Source organism: Papaver somniferum, chromosome 10 (genome assembly GCF_003573695.1).
Source record: "Papaver somniferum cultivar HN1 chromosome 10, ASM357369v1, whole genome shotgun sequence".
Taxonomy (NCBI): Eukaryota; Viridiplantae; Streptophyta; class Magnoliopsida; order Ranunculales; family Papaveraceae; genus Papaver; species Papaver somniferum.
In genome coordinates, this window is record NC_039367.1 from 65,174,566 (window position 1) to 65,193,218 (window position 18,653).

General features: G+C 37.3%; 3 protein-coding genes across 5 annotated transcripts; 1 reads left to right on the top strand and 2 right to left on the bottom strand.

The window, feature by feature from the left end:
• The first annotated feature begins 4,073 nt into the window (after positions 1-4,073).
• On the top strand, positions 4,074-7,555 carry LOC113318738 (MACPF domain-containing protein NSL1-like). Its single transcript, XM_026566962.1, has 7 exons — positions 4,074-4,824; positions 5,084-5,322; positions 5,441-5,645; positions 5,897-5,974; positions 6,061-6,244; positions 6,353-6,519; positions 6,638-7,555. The coding sequence occupies exons 1-7, from the start codon at positions 4,552-4,554 to the stop codon at positions 7,325-7,327; spliced, it is 1,836 nt and encodes a 611-aa protein (XP_026422747.1). The 5' UTR covers positions 4,074-4,551; the 3' UTR covers positions 7,328-7,555.
• Positions 7,556-7,661: 106 nt separating this feature from the next.
• Positions 7,662-10,561, bottom strand: LOC113316960 (pentatricopeptide repeat-containing protein At5g04780, mitochondrial-like). Its single transcript, XM_026565118.1, has one exon. The coding sequence runs from the start codon at positions 10,503-10,505 to the stop codon at positions 7,731-7,733; it is 2,775 nt and encodes a 924-aa protein (XP_026420903.1). The 5' UTR covers positions 10,506-10,561; the 3' UTR covers positions 7,662-7,730.
• A 290-nt stretch (positions 10,562-10,851) lies between these two features.
• LOC113317194 lies at positions 10,852-16,171 on the bottom strand. Of its 3 annotated transcripts, none has more exons than XM_026565329.1 (17): positions 16,042-16,171; positions 15,856-15,919; positions 15,630-15,738; positions 15,402-15,464; positions 15,067-15,170; positions 14,514-14,580; positions 14,336-14,407; positions 13,853-14,014; positions 13,352-13,425; positions 13,163-13,257; positions 12,949-13,056; positions 12,495-12,592; positions 12,166-12,303; positions 11,839-11,886; positions 11,678-11,755; positions 11,305-11,399; positions 10,852-11,174 (listed from the first exon to the last, which is right to left on the bottom strand). In XM_026565329.1, the coding sequence occupies exons 1-16, from the start codon at positions 16,109-16,111 to the stop codon at positions 11,343-11,345; spliced, it is 1,407 nt and encodes a 468-aa protein (XP_026421114.1). In that variant the 5' UTR covers positions 16,112-16,171; the 3' UTR covers positions 10,852-11,174; positions 11,305-11,342. The 3 variants fall into 3 exon arrangements, with proteins under 3 accessions (XP_026421114.1, XP_026421113.1, XP_026421115.1); XM_026565328.1 differs by having other exon boundaries at positions 11,641-11,755; XM_026565330.1 differs by lacking the exon at positions 15,856-15,919 and having other exon boundaries at positions 11,641-11,755; positions 16,042-16,164.
• Positions 16,172-18,653: the final 2,482 nt, after the last annotated feature.

The window sequence follows — 18,653 nt, forward strand, 5'->3', positions numbered from 1 at the left end:
TTGTTTATCTATGCTTTAACTGTGCACTCAATAATCACACAAGTAGCTCTCCCTAAAACTTCAAAGCAAAATCAAATATTTTGCACTACCAGTAATAAGATCCAGCTTCTCGATTATACATCTATGGTGGACAGTACTAAGACCAAGAGATATTAGGGTTTCTCTTCAAGTCAAGATAAAATTTTGAGCTCCATGATACCATTGGATTATATACTTATATTCTCCTTTTTGTGTTGTCCATGTAAATGATGATACAAATGGTTGATAGTGAAGAATCGATGAACGAGAAGAAGATATGGGAGTGAAGAAGAAGAATTTCTAGTTAGTATATTTTTTTTTGAACTCCATTTTTTTTAACGATGTGGATAAAATAAAGAATGTCTCTTTCCTCCACATTGATTTCCAAGTAGAATTAGTTGTTATTCCGCCGTTCATGTAGCACAATTCATTGCTTCATTATTCTTCGCAGTACAACGAGATAGTCCCGGTAATGTGAACCATAATCCATGGTCCCCTTTAAGTCCATTCACTCATGTCGGGATCATGAAAGTATGACAATTTTTTAGTGATGACCAGTTTTTCAGATCAAACCACAAACCACATAAATCTTTTACGGTTAAATATGGAGCTATTAATGCCTCGTCAAGATGACAACGAAGCAATATATGTAGTTTCCTTTATTTTTCAGGTTAATGGCATTTTCAATCTCAATTTTCAAAGGTTCAATAGTGGTATGAGATTTGTCACAAAAAATGATGATAATATGCCCCAGTAATAATAATAAATAGAAAACAATAACTTTTTCCTCTTTCTCTCACTACTTCTTCTTCTTCTTCAACAAAACCATCAACAACAACCCTTTTCTGCTAAGATATGGTCCATTTTGGACCGGATCTGAAGCAGATTTCTTCAATATTTCTTGTGTTTCTAGGTTGGTTAGTAGTTTTAACCTAATTTTTGTTATGTTTTCTACTTGTCTACACCAGTATGGCGGTTTTATCTACTCTTTTGAGGCTTATCTTCGCTTTAATGGCGGGTATTGGTTATTGGGTTGGTTTCTAAGATCTATAGTGATGCTCTCGAATGACGAAATATTCATCTTCATTGGTGATTTCTTTGATGACGGAAGCTTCATCATTATCTACAAGAGATTTGAGAAAATCACTCCTATTTTGGGAGCATATCTTTCTAAAGAAAAAAACAAACTAAATGGTTGAGATTTACTTCCGAGAAAAACCATTCTTCTTCCGATTTAATCGGATCTTATTCATACTTGTATTTGTCTTACTCCGGCGGTAATCCTTCGTTTTTTGTTGTCGGATTTATCGGCATTGTACTTTCACAATATGTTCTTGTTACTTTGTATTCTCTTATTTTCGATCTTAAAGTCATTGTAACCTCGAATTTCTATTAATGAAAAAGTTCCTTGTTTAAAAAAAGGAAAAAAAAATGAATCACAAGTTACATATTGGCCATGGTAGTTAAAAAATTCTAATAAAAATGCATCCCCGAAATAATTAGATACTTGACTGATGGAAATTAAACTAACTAAAGGAATGGGTTAATAATATATTAAGAAGCAAATCCCAAATCAGTTCTCTATGTCTGCAAGAGATTCCATTTTGTTGCAGTGTAACCAAATTAAGCATGCACAAGATTATTTATTATCCGTACCTATCAGTGGGATTAATCAATGCCTCGGGTCGAGACAGTTCAGAGCTGTCCTTTGCTACCGCCTGGGTATTCCTTTGTTTGTTGAGAATGGTTTATGCTCAAGTTGCAGCAGATCTATGAATATTTTTGGAGATCACGCGCTTCATTGTGCTAAGGATGTTGGAAGTAAGTTCCGACACGACTTGGTACGTGATATCATCGCTGACATTTGCTACAAAGCTAATGTGCCTGCGCTTAAGGAAGTATCCATTGGGTTTCTTTCAGATGATGACAAGTATTTACGGCCTGCTGATATCCTCGTTCTTAATTGGGATAATGATCAAGATGTTTGCATGGATGTTACAGGGGTCTCTCCCTTCACAGGTGAAGGCATTCGCTCTTTCGTTCCAGGTAAAGCTATTTTTAGCGCTGTTTCGCGAAAACGCACTAAATACTTGGACAAGTGTTCATCGCATGGTTATGGTCTGGGTGTTTTAGCTTTCTCTACCTTATGAGAACTTGGTGAGGATACTTTATGTTTTTTCAAGCGTCTCAAGAATTGTTTAGCTAGTAATGACGCTAGTAGTGGTTTTGGTAGCTTTATTTTTCATAAATTAGGCATTGTTATTCAAAAGGGAATGGGAGCCCAGCTTGTCGCTAGGTTGCCTTCCAAAAGTTTGTAATTTTTATTAGTTATTGTAGGAAATACCATATAGTCCTAGGAATAATATATTAGAGAGAGTCTAGTCCTGCTGACCTAGTCAATTGTTCGTTTGGTCCTATTTGGTAATATAAATTATAGTTTGGTCCTAAAAATTATTGTTTGGTCCTAGGCTGATGTCATGGATGATGTAAATGTCATCCTGTAGTGGCAGAAATACCCTTTTGGATAAGGACCATATATATAATCAAAAAGTAAGAGAGAAGAAATCATTCTCATATTTACTTTCTCTCACCTCCATATTTCTAGATCTAGAATCTCTCTCTCTCTTTTTTCTTCTTTTTTTCTTCCTGCTGCTGCAGTAATGTTGTGTTGATGAAGATGAAGATGAACTCGTGCTGGTGATGATTTAATACAAATGTTTTCTTTGATCCGTAGACGATGATGTTGCTACTGTTGATATGTTTTCTTTTCTCTCTTCTTTTCTCTTTTGTTTTCTTGATTTGTTTTTGCGAATCTAGATCTGTTGATGTTGCTATTGTTGAATACGTTGTTGCTGCTCATGTTGGTGATGATGAATACATATGTTTTCTTGAAGACGACGACGACGACGAAGATAATGATTTTTGAATGAACTGTTGTTGTTGATGATGATAGAGTTCATTGTTGTTGTTGTCGATCTTGATTTTTGAATTATTTTTGTCTCTGTTGATGGTGATGACGATGAAGAAGCTGAAGATTTGTTGTTGCTGCTGCTGTTGACGATGAAGATGATGAAGAAAATGATGCTGCAGTTCATTCCAGAAATGAAGTCTGTTTTCATATGGAGTTCATTTCTGGAATGAAGTCTGTTCTTTTTAGTTTTTTATATGGAGTTCATTTCTGGAATGAACTCTGTTTTTTTAGCTTTTTATATGGAGTTCATTTCTGGAATGAACTCTGATTTTTATGGATTTTTTTAGGTTTTTTTATGGAGTTCATTTGTGGAATAAACTCTGTTTTTTTAGGGTTTTATATGGAGTTCATTTCAGGGATGAACTCTTGTTTTTTAGGTTTTTACGTGGAGTTCATTTCTGGAATGATCTCTGTTCTTTTAGCTTTTTATATGAAGTTCATTTGTCGAATGAAAAACTCTGTTTTTTTAGGTTTTTATATGGAGTTCATTTCAGGAATGAACTCTGATTTTTAGGTGCTTTTTTAGGTTTTTATATGGACTTTCATTTCTGTTTTTTTATGTTTTTTATATGGACTTCATTTCTGAAATGAACTGCTACAAGAAAATAAGTAAAAGTTAACACGGAAGGGTACTTTTGTCAGTTTAATATTTTTAAATAATTATGGACCAAACAGTAAAGGCGTTTGATCAAAGGACCAAAAAGACATGGGCCCACTTAAAAAAGACCAAAAGATTATTTTCCCTTAGTTATTACCTATTTTTATTATTTAAATAATATAATTTATATCAACAGATGCATGATGATTGACGGGTAGTCTCTTGACTTGATATAAGGGTTTCACGAGTCAAACAACCATTACTGCTCCCACCTCATGGATACCAGCTATGACAGTGCAATTATTCAATATAACCAGTAGGGTCAAAACGAACCACAGTAGGTCTTACATTACGGCTCTCAAAATTACAATATGTAACCAAATCCAATCATTGATTTCGAAGAAATTTCACCCCGCTCTCACACTTTCATTTCCATTGTGATGGTATATCATCACCTGATGATGACTTTATCGCCGTACTATGATTAGACATTTGCAACATAAATTCAACAATCTCATTCTTCTTTGAAAGCTCCAGTCTCCCCAAATCAGTGCAACAATCACAAATTTCTTCTTCCTCCCGCGTTGATGATTTTGTCCAAATTAATAACTTTAATCCATATTTTTTTTATTACATTAACCTGTTATATTGAAATTCAGATGTTTGAAACTTTGAATATTCAGACATATAACTCGTAGTTCTTCCACTAGGCAGACTTTAATGTATCGTTTCCCACTTGTTTGTCTTTACCCGCTGTTTGATGCGACTCTCTCATAATTCAGAAGTCCATACCAAACCAATTGCTTTCACTCAACAAAAAACAAGAAGATGATGAAGAAGAAAATGACTTATTTTCAAAGTCGTCTCCTCCTCCTACTTCTACCCCAACCCCACTCATGCAAAGCCCTAAAAATCCATTATCATTTTTCCCTCTCCCTGAAATCTCTAATCAGGGGAGTAAAGAATGAACTTGAATAATAATAATCAGCTGAACCCACAATCAGCAGCTGAAAAAGCAGTATCTGTTATAGGTTTTGGTTATGATTTAACAAATGATATTCGACTTTCGTATTGTAAATCAGGTCCATCTGGTTTAAGTCTGATTGACCTTGATCAGAATCTAACTCGGGACCTTGTATTTCCTGGTGGAACTGCTGTTCCCAATGTCCCTAGTTCAATCAAGTGTGATAAAGGAGAGCGGACTCGGTTTCGCTCTAAAGTTGTTTCTTTTCATCAGGTAATTGAAATTCTCTTTATAACTCCAATTTGAATTCTGTGAAATTGTATACCTCCAGTGAGTTTGATTTGTTTCAAGGTTGGGTTTTGTCTTGTATTAATATGGTTTATTGTACTTTCATAGAATTGGATTGGAACCCAATTCTCTTGATACAACCAGACCACCCCATTCAACTGCTGGACACTTGCATTAACTGTTATGAAAATTTGAGACTTATTGTTAAATACCTTTCTGATTTACTTACTCAGTTTTACTTTAGATGTCAGAGCAATTCAATCAGGAGCTCTCGTTGTCAGGAAAAATTCCACCTGGTCTGTTTAATGCAATGTTTGGTTTCCAAGGATGCTGGCAAAAAGATGCGGCTTCGACAAAATGTCTTGCTTTTGATGGTTGGTCTATAGCTCTGTACAGTGTTGTGTTAGAAAGATCTCACATTGTATTGCGTGATCATGTGATAAACGAATTACCTTCTACATGGGATCCTGCCTCAATTGCTGGGTAAGGTTATAAAGACATTTGTTATATTCGTTTTAGCAACGACTACGAGCTATTGGTAATGTATGCTGTTTAATAGTGAGCCATATGTCTCATTCAGTCATTTGTGTGGTATTTTTAGGTTTATCGAAAAGTACGGTACTCATGTTGTTGTTGAAGTAAAGATGGGTGGTAAAGATGTAATTCATATTAAGCAGTTGCAAGATTCAAATCTTCAGCATGCGGAAGTGCAGAAAATGTTGAAGAATTTAACTGATAAGAGATTTTCAGAAGACGGTAATGGAATTTTCATGAAAAATCCTCAAGAACTGCCAAAAAAGCGAAAGGTATGACGTCCTTTTAAGAATTTAAGAGTGTCTATTTGATTACCTAACTAAACTAATGCGGATACACCCTTTGGTGTACGAAACTGGATGCCGAGAAATTTGCATATAGAAGGTTTATATGATAAGTACCAAGTACCTGTTGGTGAATTTGGGAGTCATTGTGACCTGGTCAGAGTGCTTAGTGAGATCATCAGGAGGTGAACAAACTTTTAATCCTTATACTTTAATCTCCTTATTGTATGTCATTTCAGGATGAACAGTTCATTGCCTGGCAACATGGTGCACCATTTTCCAAATCAATGAGGCCAATTGTTTTTCACACAAAAGAGGTTAGTTTTCTAGTAACAGGTAACTTTATATCAATAGTTTCCATAGCATGCAAGCTTAATATCCTGTTACATCCTCTCCTTTGCAGGATGTAGTGAGCATTCACGTCCGTAGAGGTGGTACTGATAATGGTCAAAGTCATGACCAGTGGCTTCCAACCATTTCACAGTCCCCTGATGTAATATCGATGTCTCTAGTGCCAATAACATCTTTGTTGAATGGTGTTCGTGGCGGTGGGTTTTTAAGCCATGCAGTGAATCTTTACCTCCGTTGTGAGTTTTGCTTTCTGCTTTTACTCCTTTCCATCAAATCTGGTTGGCACTTTGCCGAAGAATGTTCATGTTACCATCTCTCATCTTATTTGACAATTATTATCACAGATAAGCCTCCACTGGAAGACCTTCGTCAATTTTTGGAGTTCCAATTATCGAGGCAATGGGCTCCAGTTTATGCTGATCTCCCTCTCAGACGTCAGCACAAAAAACAGAGTTCTCCGTCACTCCAGTTCACATTCATGGGCCCAAAGCTTTATGTTAATACAGACAAAGTCAGTATATCATTTTTTCTAGTACGCATAATGCATAAAGCATCAGTCTATGTAGTAACTTCTAGGAATTCTTTTTACTTGTCTATCTATAAATGTTTTTGACGTTCATGTTTTGCAGGTTGATTCAGGTAATCATCCTGTAACTGGAATCCGTCTTTTCATGGAAGGTAGAAAGAGCGACCACCTAGCTATCCACCTACAACACCTCTCTACTCTCCCCGACATTCTCCACCTCTCTCATGAATGCAATTACAAGCCTAAAAAGGATCTTCCATCTGAACGAGATTACTATGAGCCCGTTAAGTGGAGCTTGTTCTCACATGTATGCACTGCTCCAATTGAATACAATTCAACCCAAATTTATGAATCTGCATCAATAGTGACCAAAGCTTGGTTTGAGGTAAGAGACATGGGGATGAGGAGGGTTTTGTTCTTAAGACTGGGATTCTCTATGGTAGCATCTGTTAGGATTCGTAGGTCGGAATGGGATGGTGGTCCTTCACATCTATCACGAAAATCAGGATCAATTTCACTCTATTTAAGCACCAAGTTCATGGTAAACCAAAATCAACCTGAGAAGCCAAAAGTGGAGCTGAATTCTGCAGTGTATCCTGGTGGACCACCTGCTCCAGCCAAGGTAACAAAGGTATCCAAGTTTGTGGATGTGAAGGAGATGGTGAGAGGTCCAGAGGACCCACCGGGGTATTGGGTAGTCACAGGAGCGAAACTGTGTGTGGATGGTGGTAAGATTGCGCTCAAAGTGAAGTACTCATTGCTAACCTTACTGCTGCATGCTGATTGTTCCTGACACTGAAAGTAGAACCTAAGGGGTTTGCAACTAAATCTGCTTTGTGTGAATTTGCTGTGTATAAATCTATATATTGACACCTTATATCTGACTTGATTGACGATTAAATTTTTGTAAGCCAACACTGGAAGCAATTGTGTAAAGTGATTCAGAATATAGCTGAATCCTGAATTTGCTGAATAAGGTCTCACCCAACTGGCAATAATGATTTTGGAGATTCTTTTGAAATCTTTGAGTGTATATCTGTACTCCACACTGCACTACAGACAGCAAAACTTAAGACACGGAAACTGAATTGATCAACACCCATAAGTCGAAAACCTGAGCTGCAGGGAGAAATTTTATTTTACAGAAGAAGGGAAATACAAAAAATTAGACAATCAATATATATACTCCATGAATATTACCAATAATCCCCACAAGAACATGATCCATTTCTAAAATGATGATACCGACTGATATCTCTAACTATGATCTCCCTTGAAACAATCTCACTTATGAACTTGATTGCAGTATGGCAATCAATGCAAACTCGAAGGTTCTTCTTTACCCTAATTGGGGCTCCTGGAGGTGTGGCAATCAACCCAAAAGCCACTGCAAGCTTCTCGCTATGGTGAGAAAGAAGCTCCTCTTTCATACTTCGATCCACATCATGAAGATCAACATCAACCCTGGGTACATATCCAGCTTTACTTAAAAGGTCACTCAACTCATCGAGCTTTGCATAAATCTCTTCAGTTCGATTGTGGTTTCTATCCCCGGCCATAAATGTATGTACTGCATCCTTAACCTCTATCCAGCTCATTGCTGGTTCCTTCTTTACCTTGCTATCTTTCATCAGTCTTCTAACATCCGAAACACCACTCCAATCACCTGAAGCTGCATAAATGTTTGCAAGAAGTGTGTGTGTTACAGATTTCTCTGGTTCAAGCACGATGAGCTTGTCAGCAGCATACTTGCCAAGTTCGAGATCTCCATGAATTCTTGATGCACCAAGAAGTGCACCCCAAACTGAAGCATCAGCTTCAAATGGCATCTTTCTTACAAGTTCCATTGCTTCATTTAGTTTCCCAGCACGACCCAGGAGATCGACCATACATGCATAATGTTCTTGCAATGGTTTTATTCCGAACAAAAGTTCCATTGATTCAAAAACTCTTTTAGCCTCCATAACAAGACCAGCATGATTGCAAGCACAAAGAACATTAACTAGGGTTATATGATTTGGAGAAACACCATCATTTAACATCTTATTAAACATGTCTAGGGCTTCCTTCCCGCACCCATGCTGTGCAAGTCCCCCTATCATAGCGGACCAAGCAACAACCCCTCTCTCTGGTAATTCTGAGAAGGCACAGTGTGCATCTTCTATGCTTCCACACTTACCATACATGTTTACTAATGCATTACCAGTGAAACCAGAGATGAACCCTGATTTCAATATATGAACATGGATTTGTTTCCCTTGTTCATACGCAGAGAGAGTTGTACAAGCATTTAAAAGGCTACTGTAGACGAACCCATCAAGCGTGACCCCCTTATCAAGCATTTTCAGAAAGAGTTTCAGAGCTTCCTCTCCTTCCCCATGTTGGGTAAAGGCTGTGATCATAGACGTAAAGGGTACCACATTCTGAGAAGGGTGTTCCTCAAAATATCTCCTTGCTTCCATTAATAGCTTACACTTCCCATACGAATCGACCAGACTGTTGACGATGTAATCATCAGATTGGAATCCTGATTTCACAATTAGAACATGGACTTGTCTAGTCACAATATTGGTCTGCAAACTAGCAGTTGATTTAAGAACTGCTGATAAAGTGGTCTGGTCGAAGCCAAGACCTTCTTTCTGCATGGCAACAAACACAGATAAAGCTTCACCATCATCCCCACTCTGGGAGTATCCTGAAATCATTGCATTCCATGCAATCACATCACGTTTAGGAAGTGTATCGAAAACCTTTCTTGCATCCTCAATAAGATCACACTTTGAATACACATCTACCAGGCCAACACCCACAAAGAAGTCTGACCCAACATCCCTTTTGATCAAATCAGAGTGTATCTGCATACTCAGTTCTTTCATTCCCATTTCAGCACCAGACTTGAGAACACTAGATAAAGTAAACATGTCCGGAATTGTACCCACCATTTTCATTTCCGCAAACAATCTTAACGCCCAATCATGGTCTTCCTGCAGAACACAACCAGAAATAATAGCATTCCACGAAACAATATCAGGTTGTTTAATTTCCTCAAACACAGTTTTAGCTGCCTCAAGGTCTCCTAATTTGGCATACATGTCTAGAAGAGCATTTGCTGAGAAGGAATCTGAATAATGACCAAGCTTGATTAGATACCCATGAACTTTCCTTCCTTGGCCGTAATCCGTCGACCCTGTACATGCATTCAAGATACTTGAAAGACTAAACTCATTAGGCAGCAACCCGCTGACAATCATTTCCTGAAACAGAGAAATTGCTTCTGCACAACAATCATTTTGCACGTAACTAGAAAATAATGCATTCCAAGAAACAATATTCCGCTCGGGCATCTCATCGAAAACTTTCTGTGAATCCAAAAGCTCTCCACATTTAGCATACACAGTATGCAAAGTGTTTAAAACAAACACATTATACTGAAAACATGTTTTGATCAGCATCCCATGAATTTGTTTTCCTAGTTTCAAATTTTTTCTACCTGAACACGCTTTAAGTACACTAGAAAAAACAAATTCATTACATTGCACACCCGATGAATGCATTTTCTGAAAAGCAGAAACTGCTTCAAAGCAAAACCCATTCTGCACATACCCAGAAATAAGAGCAGACCAAGAAAGTACATCTGGTTCAGCAATTTCTTCAAATACATTCCGAGCACAACCAAAAATCTGACATTTAGTGTAGAAACTGATCAACTTGTAACTGACATTGATGTCGTTCAAAAATCCATATTTGATTATGCGTGCTTGGATTATTTGTCCATGAGTGATAGATTTTGTGGAACTGCATTCCGATAAGAGTTTTGAGTAAGTGAATGCAGATGGTGGGTATGGTGTTGGTGTGAGGTTATTATGGAGGGATCGTGTTATCTCTTCTTCGTTAAATTTAGTGAATGTTTGAAATAATTTAGAGGTGGTGGGAGAAAGTAGAATGTTTGAAGGGATGATTATGAATGGCATGTAAAGCCGTTGGTTGTGAAGAACATTTTGGAAGAAACAAGGTGGGCGAAGTTTCATTACCCGGCCCCCCCCCCCCCCCCCCCCCCCCCCCCCCCCCCCCCCCCCCCCCCCCCCCAACCCCCCCCCCCCCCCCCCCCCCCCCCCCCCCCCCCCCCCCCCCCCCCCCCCCCCCCCCCCCCCCCCCCCCCCCCCAGTGTTTCAATCTGGTTGTTCTCAGCGATTCTCTCGAGCCTAAAAAAGTCGTGACCCAAAAAATATAGTTTGGCTATTTGGTCTGCGGTTTGCCTATATAGTAATGTCGACACTAAACTTGTGTAACAAAAAGAAACAAAATAGCACTATGGCATTGCACTTCTACAAAATTTTATCCATATCATAACTTGAAAATCCATATCATAATTTGAAAAAAATAAAAGATGTTTCTGACAGACATATACATAATGTCTTTTCAGTTTTGAAACAAGTTTCGAGTAGACTGAGAGCCACATACAGCTATTCAAAAGAAGAAGAAAAAAGATACTCCATAGTTAGGTATTTTGATCATCTGGTGGCATTAAAACTTTCAAGTTCTCATTTCCAAAGTTAAAATCTATCAGATGTCGCTACAGTAGGCTGAGCTTCCATCCTGTCTCTAGATAGATAAGGACCCCTTCTCACTGCTTCCTGCAACTGAAAACGAAAAATAGTTTCTAAATAATCAAGTAGTTTTATCTTGTGTACTACTGGAACAAATTTACAAACATCCATGCCATAGGAAAAATGGACGACAAACAATTAGTTAGCTGGATACCGTGCATACCTTTGTGGCTATTTTAATGAGAGAAGGATGTGTTGTATCTAAGGCAGATAATGCACCGTAAATCGATTTGCAGCAGTTATACCGAGCCTCCATACCTGAGAAGAGATGAAAACCCATATCATTTTTTTTATTCTTCTAACGTAATAATATGAGAAACAGATAGCAGAAACTCTAGGTTCTCATGGTTGTATACGTTTCTAATGATACTAAAAAAGATTATAAAGTGATCCTAAGATTGGTCAATAAGCATCAAAACTACGAATAATGAATGCCACCATGACATCAATGGTGTTCGAATGCTGAAGTGGAGGGGGAAAAAAGGTTCAAAATGTAGACCATTTTTTGTGGACTCAGTGTGAGGATCAGTCACTACATCTATTATCTCTTGCTTCGAGCAAATCTGTTGCAAGCACCATTGCCGAGCCACAAGTCCAGTTAACAGTCTATATGCCTGAAAAAAATTCAAATAGATAAACCATCAGTTCTAATTTCCCTTGCATCCGAAAAAAAAAAAGATATGACAAAAGTTCTCACCACCAAACGAACTTCTGAATCCTGACGCAGAACTGACAGAAAGAGACCCTGTCGAATGCATCATCAACTTTAATCATACTCTTCTCAAAAGTGTGAACATCACAAAAGAAGCAAACAAGCATGAGGTTACCAAGCATTTAAAACTATGCAAGAAAGGGAAAACAACATAAGTTGGCCCTACAGAGTATGCAATTCAGTTAATAAAATTCATGCAACAGGTGGCCATGTAAACAGTCCTAGGAGACTAATCAATAGCGATTGAAGACTAATCAACCTGCTCAAATGCTCATTTTTTACAACTACTGCAAAGATAAGGAGGGCACTAACAGATGGTGTCAGCTTAGGACTTTCGCCTGCTGTATCATATATAATCCGACGAAGGCATTCTTCGGCTGTGTCATTCAGCAATTTGCTATGATCTGATCGATTCTCTCCAGAGATGTTTCCAAGAGCATGTAGCGCAGCCTGAGACAAGTAAAAACTTCAGATCTTTCTGAAGATGCTACAGAAATATGACAACAAATTCGGATATAAATATTCCAGAAAATCATTTGGATATGTGAAGATCAGTGTAGTCTGGAAAAATGGATCGTTATTTCGGGTTGCTCCTTTTGGTCCATGGGAAGATTTCACATGTAAAGTAAAATCCTACTCACCAGCTGCGCACCACGTCCTTGCCGATCAAAGGCTGCTTCAACAACATGCCTTGCCACAGGTGATGAGCTTGATAGTAGCAGTACAGCTCCTTGATTTGCTGAGGAATCAACAACATTAACAAACCATCACAATCTCAAAAACACGTTTAAGTGTTCGCTGATGACTCATGAACAAAGTCACCAAACATACGACAGAAGAATAATTTCATAAAGAAATCTAGAACAGCTTCAGCTGCATGCCACATTTCTTGTAGATAAATAATGGCCTTAGGCCTTGCCCAACTCGAATAGAGAAAGCTTTATAAACTAATACTCTATAAAAGTGGGTGATTGATATTCACCATCTCAAAATTTAGTTGGAAAGTAATTCGTAAAAGAGCATGTGCGGCACATCCCAAGGAAACTAACATAAAACGCTCGACACCATTGTTTCGTAAGGATGGTGAATACTTACAGGATCCAATTTCACCGAGTGCCTCAAGCACAGTCTCACATTCATCTGCATCTTGACCTTTCAAAGACTCCAATCTTGAATCTAAAGCTTCTAGAACCGCGTTAACATCTAGATGCAGAAAAACACAATAAAATTTAATCATACGTGTAAGAGACACTGCAAACCCATTCAAATGCAAGACATTTAAAAATATCAAATGTGGAATGAGGCTTACTAGATTCATCGAGGCAGGATAAACCCTCTGAAGAAAGAAGCCTTGCACTGATCATAATTGCTCTTGATCGTAAAATTGACTCCACGGATGCATCACTACAATATGAGTTTCACAGGAAATATTTTTAAGGGTTGTGGAACTAAACAACAACTCAATAAATATCAAACTCAAGAGTATGTTTGAAAATACCTGATTAAGGTGGTCAATAACTGGAGAAGAGTGCTTCTAGAGAGGAACTCTGCAGCATGTGGGATTTCTGACAACTACATTAATTGGAGTTATTTTCATAGTCAATAAAGAGAATTCAAAACTTTAGAACTATATTTTGGCACAAAATAGGCATACCTTTAGAACATACAAACTACAAGCTGAAAGTTATCAATCCTCATTGACAAGTTGCCTTGCCATGTTTCAATCTTACTGATTCAATAAAATTGACACCACTAGCTATGAGTGAAGCAATAAATAAAATTCTTTCACTTTCCTAGACAGAAACCCAGATCTCAAATGATGTTTCAGAACTTGAAGTTGCAAATTTTCGTCTTCAGTATTCATGGTAAGCTAACAAGCATAGCATTGTCTTATAATATTCTTATAAGGTTTTCTGTTTGTTCAACTTCAAAACCAATCAATACCTACAGGCAACAGTGTAACATCATAAGCCTACACTTGTATATAATTGTACTTTACCTCGTAAAGGAGCTCCAAAACACTTAAAATTGTCAGCATATCATTTTTGCTGTCAACTTCTGCCTCTAGTAAATTAAGAAGATTTGAGTTGTGTGCTCTTGATGCAACAGAACTAGAAACAGAAAACAGCTTCACAATCAAAGCCATAACACGAACCCGTCCCTGAAAGATGTTACAGCATTTAAAAACTAAGTCATTAACTTTAAGACTCAGTAGATGACCACAATCAAACATGCATATATATGAAGGGTAAAAATCCATATGGCACGTGTTAGAAAGAGTTACTGAAGGACAGCAAAAGAGCTCCAAATAATCGAAGTGGATGAAGGAAATTACTTGAAACCAACTAAGTGATAAACAGAACATGCAAGCTAAAAACATAACGATGGGACGACAGCTTGGCCAAAGAATACAACCAGCTTAGCAGATATAATTTGAAAAATCAAGAGTCATAATAAAATATAAACACGAAAACTATCGTACCAATGATGAACAATTAGCTGCAACATTCCTGAGGTGTGTAGATTCATCGACATTTGCTGGAAAGATGACATCCTAAATACATTTGGCATAAAAGTTAAACTCCAATAGTGCAAGTAACAGGAAACTCAATAATCAAAAGCTCCAACCAATAGACCACAGCAGTTGAAAAGATCCTTACTATGCCTTTAGGGGAACTAGCCAAACTCTTAACAGCGTTTATTGATGCTGCTGCGACTAATTCATCCCTAAGAGTACAAAAAGTTAATCTGCCATGAGTTTATTATCTAAAATTTGCTAGTTGCAAACTAAAAGAAAAATAAATCTTAAGAAGAGAAACTATTTGGGGGAGAAACGAAGTGAAAGTCCTAGTAAAAAAAAATCTTCTAAAAGTGCAAGGACAGACTGAAATAATGCAAGCGATTGGGCCAGATCATAGACTCTTGGCCCAAATGTGTGAAAAGACAAAAATCAAGCAATCTACGCTTGAGAATAGAAAGAGATTTAACTGTGCTTTTTAACTCAATTAAAACCACGAAATTTGAAGTTCATAGTGCAACAATAATCAAAGATGTGGTGTGTGCATATCTCTCTTTTTACTCCATTACAGATCCTTAGAATAATTTCTCTCCAACGAGCAGCCTATTCATTTGCTTGGTCTTTTTACCAAGACATTTTGCATAAGTTCGTTCTCACTATATTGGTGGCAGGAAACAATTTAATTATTTACATACCCATGAGTAAGTGAGTCAAGTAAAGATGGATAAATGCCATGATCGATAACAAGTTGTGCAGCCGTGTCAGCAACTTTATCATCGTTGTCCAAAAGACAAGACACCTGTAACAGCATCATCAGAACATAAGATTATATATCATAAGTCACCAAGGGGTCAAACAACCTAACCAGAATCCTTGCTCCTCTATCATGTATAATGTCATATATAAACTGCACCAGAATTCTGATATCAAGTTGCTCCACAAGTATGAGAATGCACTAGCATAAAACTCTAGTATACAGAGAAGACACTAATACAAGAAGAAAGTAGTATTTAGAAAAGAATTAACCTACCGCTTTACATGCTAAGCATCTTACTGACTGAGATTCCGCAGAAAGACCAACTTGTATAAAAGTCTGAACAAAAAAAACAACAAAACTTAGTTTTCCTATACAAAATTATCAACAACTAAATCTATGAATCAAGCCATCTTATATGCAGAAAATTTCCCACTTATAATATACCAAACTCCAGCATTTGACTGAAATTGATCGCAAGAAAGTAAAACATTAAAACATTACCATATACTGTGGAATAAGAGAGGCCCCATATTTGGTTCTGAAAATCCGCTCTAAACAATTAAGTAGTGTACTTTCTAAGCCAGGAACATCAGATTTGTTTTGTAAAGCACTGTAATAATGGTACAAAATAGTGAAATCAGTTCAGTGTTAAACACTAATAACATCATTAAAAATAAGTTCGCCCTAATATTTCAAGCTCCTGAGCAATATAATTTCAAAATAATACCTGAATATGAGTGGAAGTGGGAATCTATCAAGTAAATTCTTAACTGATTCATCATTTTGAACACCTCTATTTAAATCATGATAATCAAATTGAAGTTCACAGTTTAATTTTTTTTTTTTTTTTTTTTTATAATAGAGATACGAAGAAACAACTCTAAAAGCAGTAGTATTGAAAATTGAAGAGTACCTGGATACAATGCGAATTCTGAAGCGGCTTCAAGCAAAACAGATGGATCCTCAAGAGATAACTCTTCCATTTTTAGTGTTAGTAGATTCAAAACCCTGTTCAAGAAAACTTAGAGAGAAAGCTTGGGAAAAAAAAGAGAGAGCAGCAAGACTGTTTTGTTGTACTTAGCGAGAAGGACCCACTGGGGACATTCATCAGGAATGATTTTTTAGGGACCATGGTTTTTTTTGAGGGACCATGGTTTTATTAGGCCACCTTTTCTATAGTGATAAGGGGTGTTCTAAAACGTTGAAATGACTAACCTACCCTTAACCTAATTTAATTTAAAATCAACTTAATAACCACCTACATATATAACCACCACCTCCTCCCACCACCACCGCCGATTACCACCACCACCACCTCCGATTATTACCACCACCAACCACCGATTACCACCACCACCACCAACCACCGATTATCACCACCACCTCCTCCCACCACCACCACCACCTCGCTTTAATTTGATTTTGATTGCTTCAATAGAATAAAAATCATCAAAATAGGGTTTTAATAGGAGTTACAGAGCCATGTTCGGTTAGGTCGATTTTCCAAAAAACCCTAGTTTACTAACCGAACTTCTTGAAAATGAAGAACACGAAGAACAGTTTGGTTCTATTGGATTTAAAACTAAGCCACAAAACTCTCTGTTCGGTTGTTTCGCAAGAAAATTTAAAATTACAAAGTAACCGAACTCCACCCTTAGAACCGAAAAAAAAACAAATCCAGTCTAACCGAACTGTGTTGTTGTGGCCACTATGTTGAGTTCCAAAATAACCGAACTTAGCCAATAGAGTTCGGTTTGTTCGCAAAAAATTTTAAAACTACAAAGTCACCGAACTTAGCCAATAGACGCTGGAACTTCACATTTTTTTGTTTGTTAAGTTCGGTAACTTCAAAATTTTATCGCAGAAACCGAACTCAGAGTTTGGTTGGTTAGCTGTTAGGTTCAAGTTTGCGAAAGAACCGAACTTTGTAAACTTATATACTCTTATATTACGTAAAGTTCGGTTAGATCAAAAGTGCATGCAGTTTGCGAACCAACCGAACTTTGTACACCAAAGTTCGATTAGTTGAGAACCAACCGAACATAACGCTGTAACTCCTAGAAATTATTAGAGAGTTCGGTAACCTGCGTGTTTGGAACAAGTAACCGAACTACACTTTCAGATGAGTTTGGTTACTTGTTCATCTCACGGGGAAACTGAACTACAGCTTCAGATGAGTTCGGTTACTTGTTCTTCATATAAAGTAACCGAATTGTTCAAAATCCAGTTCAAATCCGGATCATTTTGAAGATTAACAAATATTCTAGGAGAGGATGGAGATGAAGAATCAGATGAGTTTTCATCATTTGAATACTCAAACTTAGTGAATTGGAAAAAAAATTATTTTCCATGTTTTTCTCCTTCATCTTCTCTAACTCTACTCTCTCAATAATTCTACTCAACTAATAATAAACCCATCTTTTAATTTAATCTCACTAATTATTTTTAACTAAATCATTCACTAATCATAACCTAAAATTAATTAAGAGGGTAGATTAGGTATTAAATAAATAACTAGATATGGGGTGACCTAGAATTACTTCTAATGCCTTTACCCAAAATAAAACCATGGTCCACCCAAAAAAACCATGGTCCCCAAAAAATCGTTCTTTATCAGAGGTTTTACACGTAGCAATAGCATCTTAACTTTGTGCTCAAGGCTGAGCCCATGGGCCCAACTTGTGTGTTCCGTCATTGGGCTGATGCTAAGTTTCACACTTTTAAGGTGTTGGAGTATTTTAGTAAGTTTTTTTGGATTGGTGGTGAATTTCAATAAAACTTTTCTTTATTCTTCAGATGTGAGTGATGGTACTCTGCAAGGTATTGTTGATTGTTTGAAGTGTTGTCAAGGTAATTTCCATGTTTGATACTTAGAAGTCCAACTATCATTTTTAGATTGCCTTCCCCCTTATCATTTGTCGTTGCTGCTTATTAAGCATGTATTGAGTGACATGGACTGGTTTTCTTGTTTTGTACTTCCTAAAAGAGTGTTGAATGAGTTGAATACTGCTTTCAAAAGGTTCATATGGACTGGCTCTGATTTTGGTAAAAAGAACAATCATGTTAGTTGGGACCAAGTTTGTTCTCATGAGAAGGTTGGTGGGCTTGAGTGACGAATTTGGAATTAACAAATGTTGTTGCAAACCTTAGACACATATGGGACATTAATTCTTGCAGGTATTCTATTTGGACCCATTGGATTCGGTCAAATCTCGTTAAAGATAAGTGTTTTTAGTCTATTTCATATCCCAAAGACTTCTCTTGGAGCTGGAAGAGGACATGGTTTCTGGCATCCTGAGGGAAGACTTTATGATTAGGTAGATGAAGTTTGTATTTAGGATATATATCCTGACAGGAATGTGAGTGTTTGAGCAATGCTCGATTAAACCCATAAGTTTTTCTATCTCAAGGTGTTGATGGGTGAAAACGATTTGTTGTTTTTTTAGGAAAGCGGAGACTCCTCGAACGATCAAATTGCCTAAACCTTTTTCAAACAGATGCACTGCACGGGAGAGCTTTGAGTTC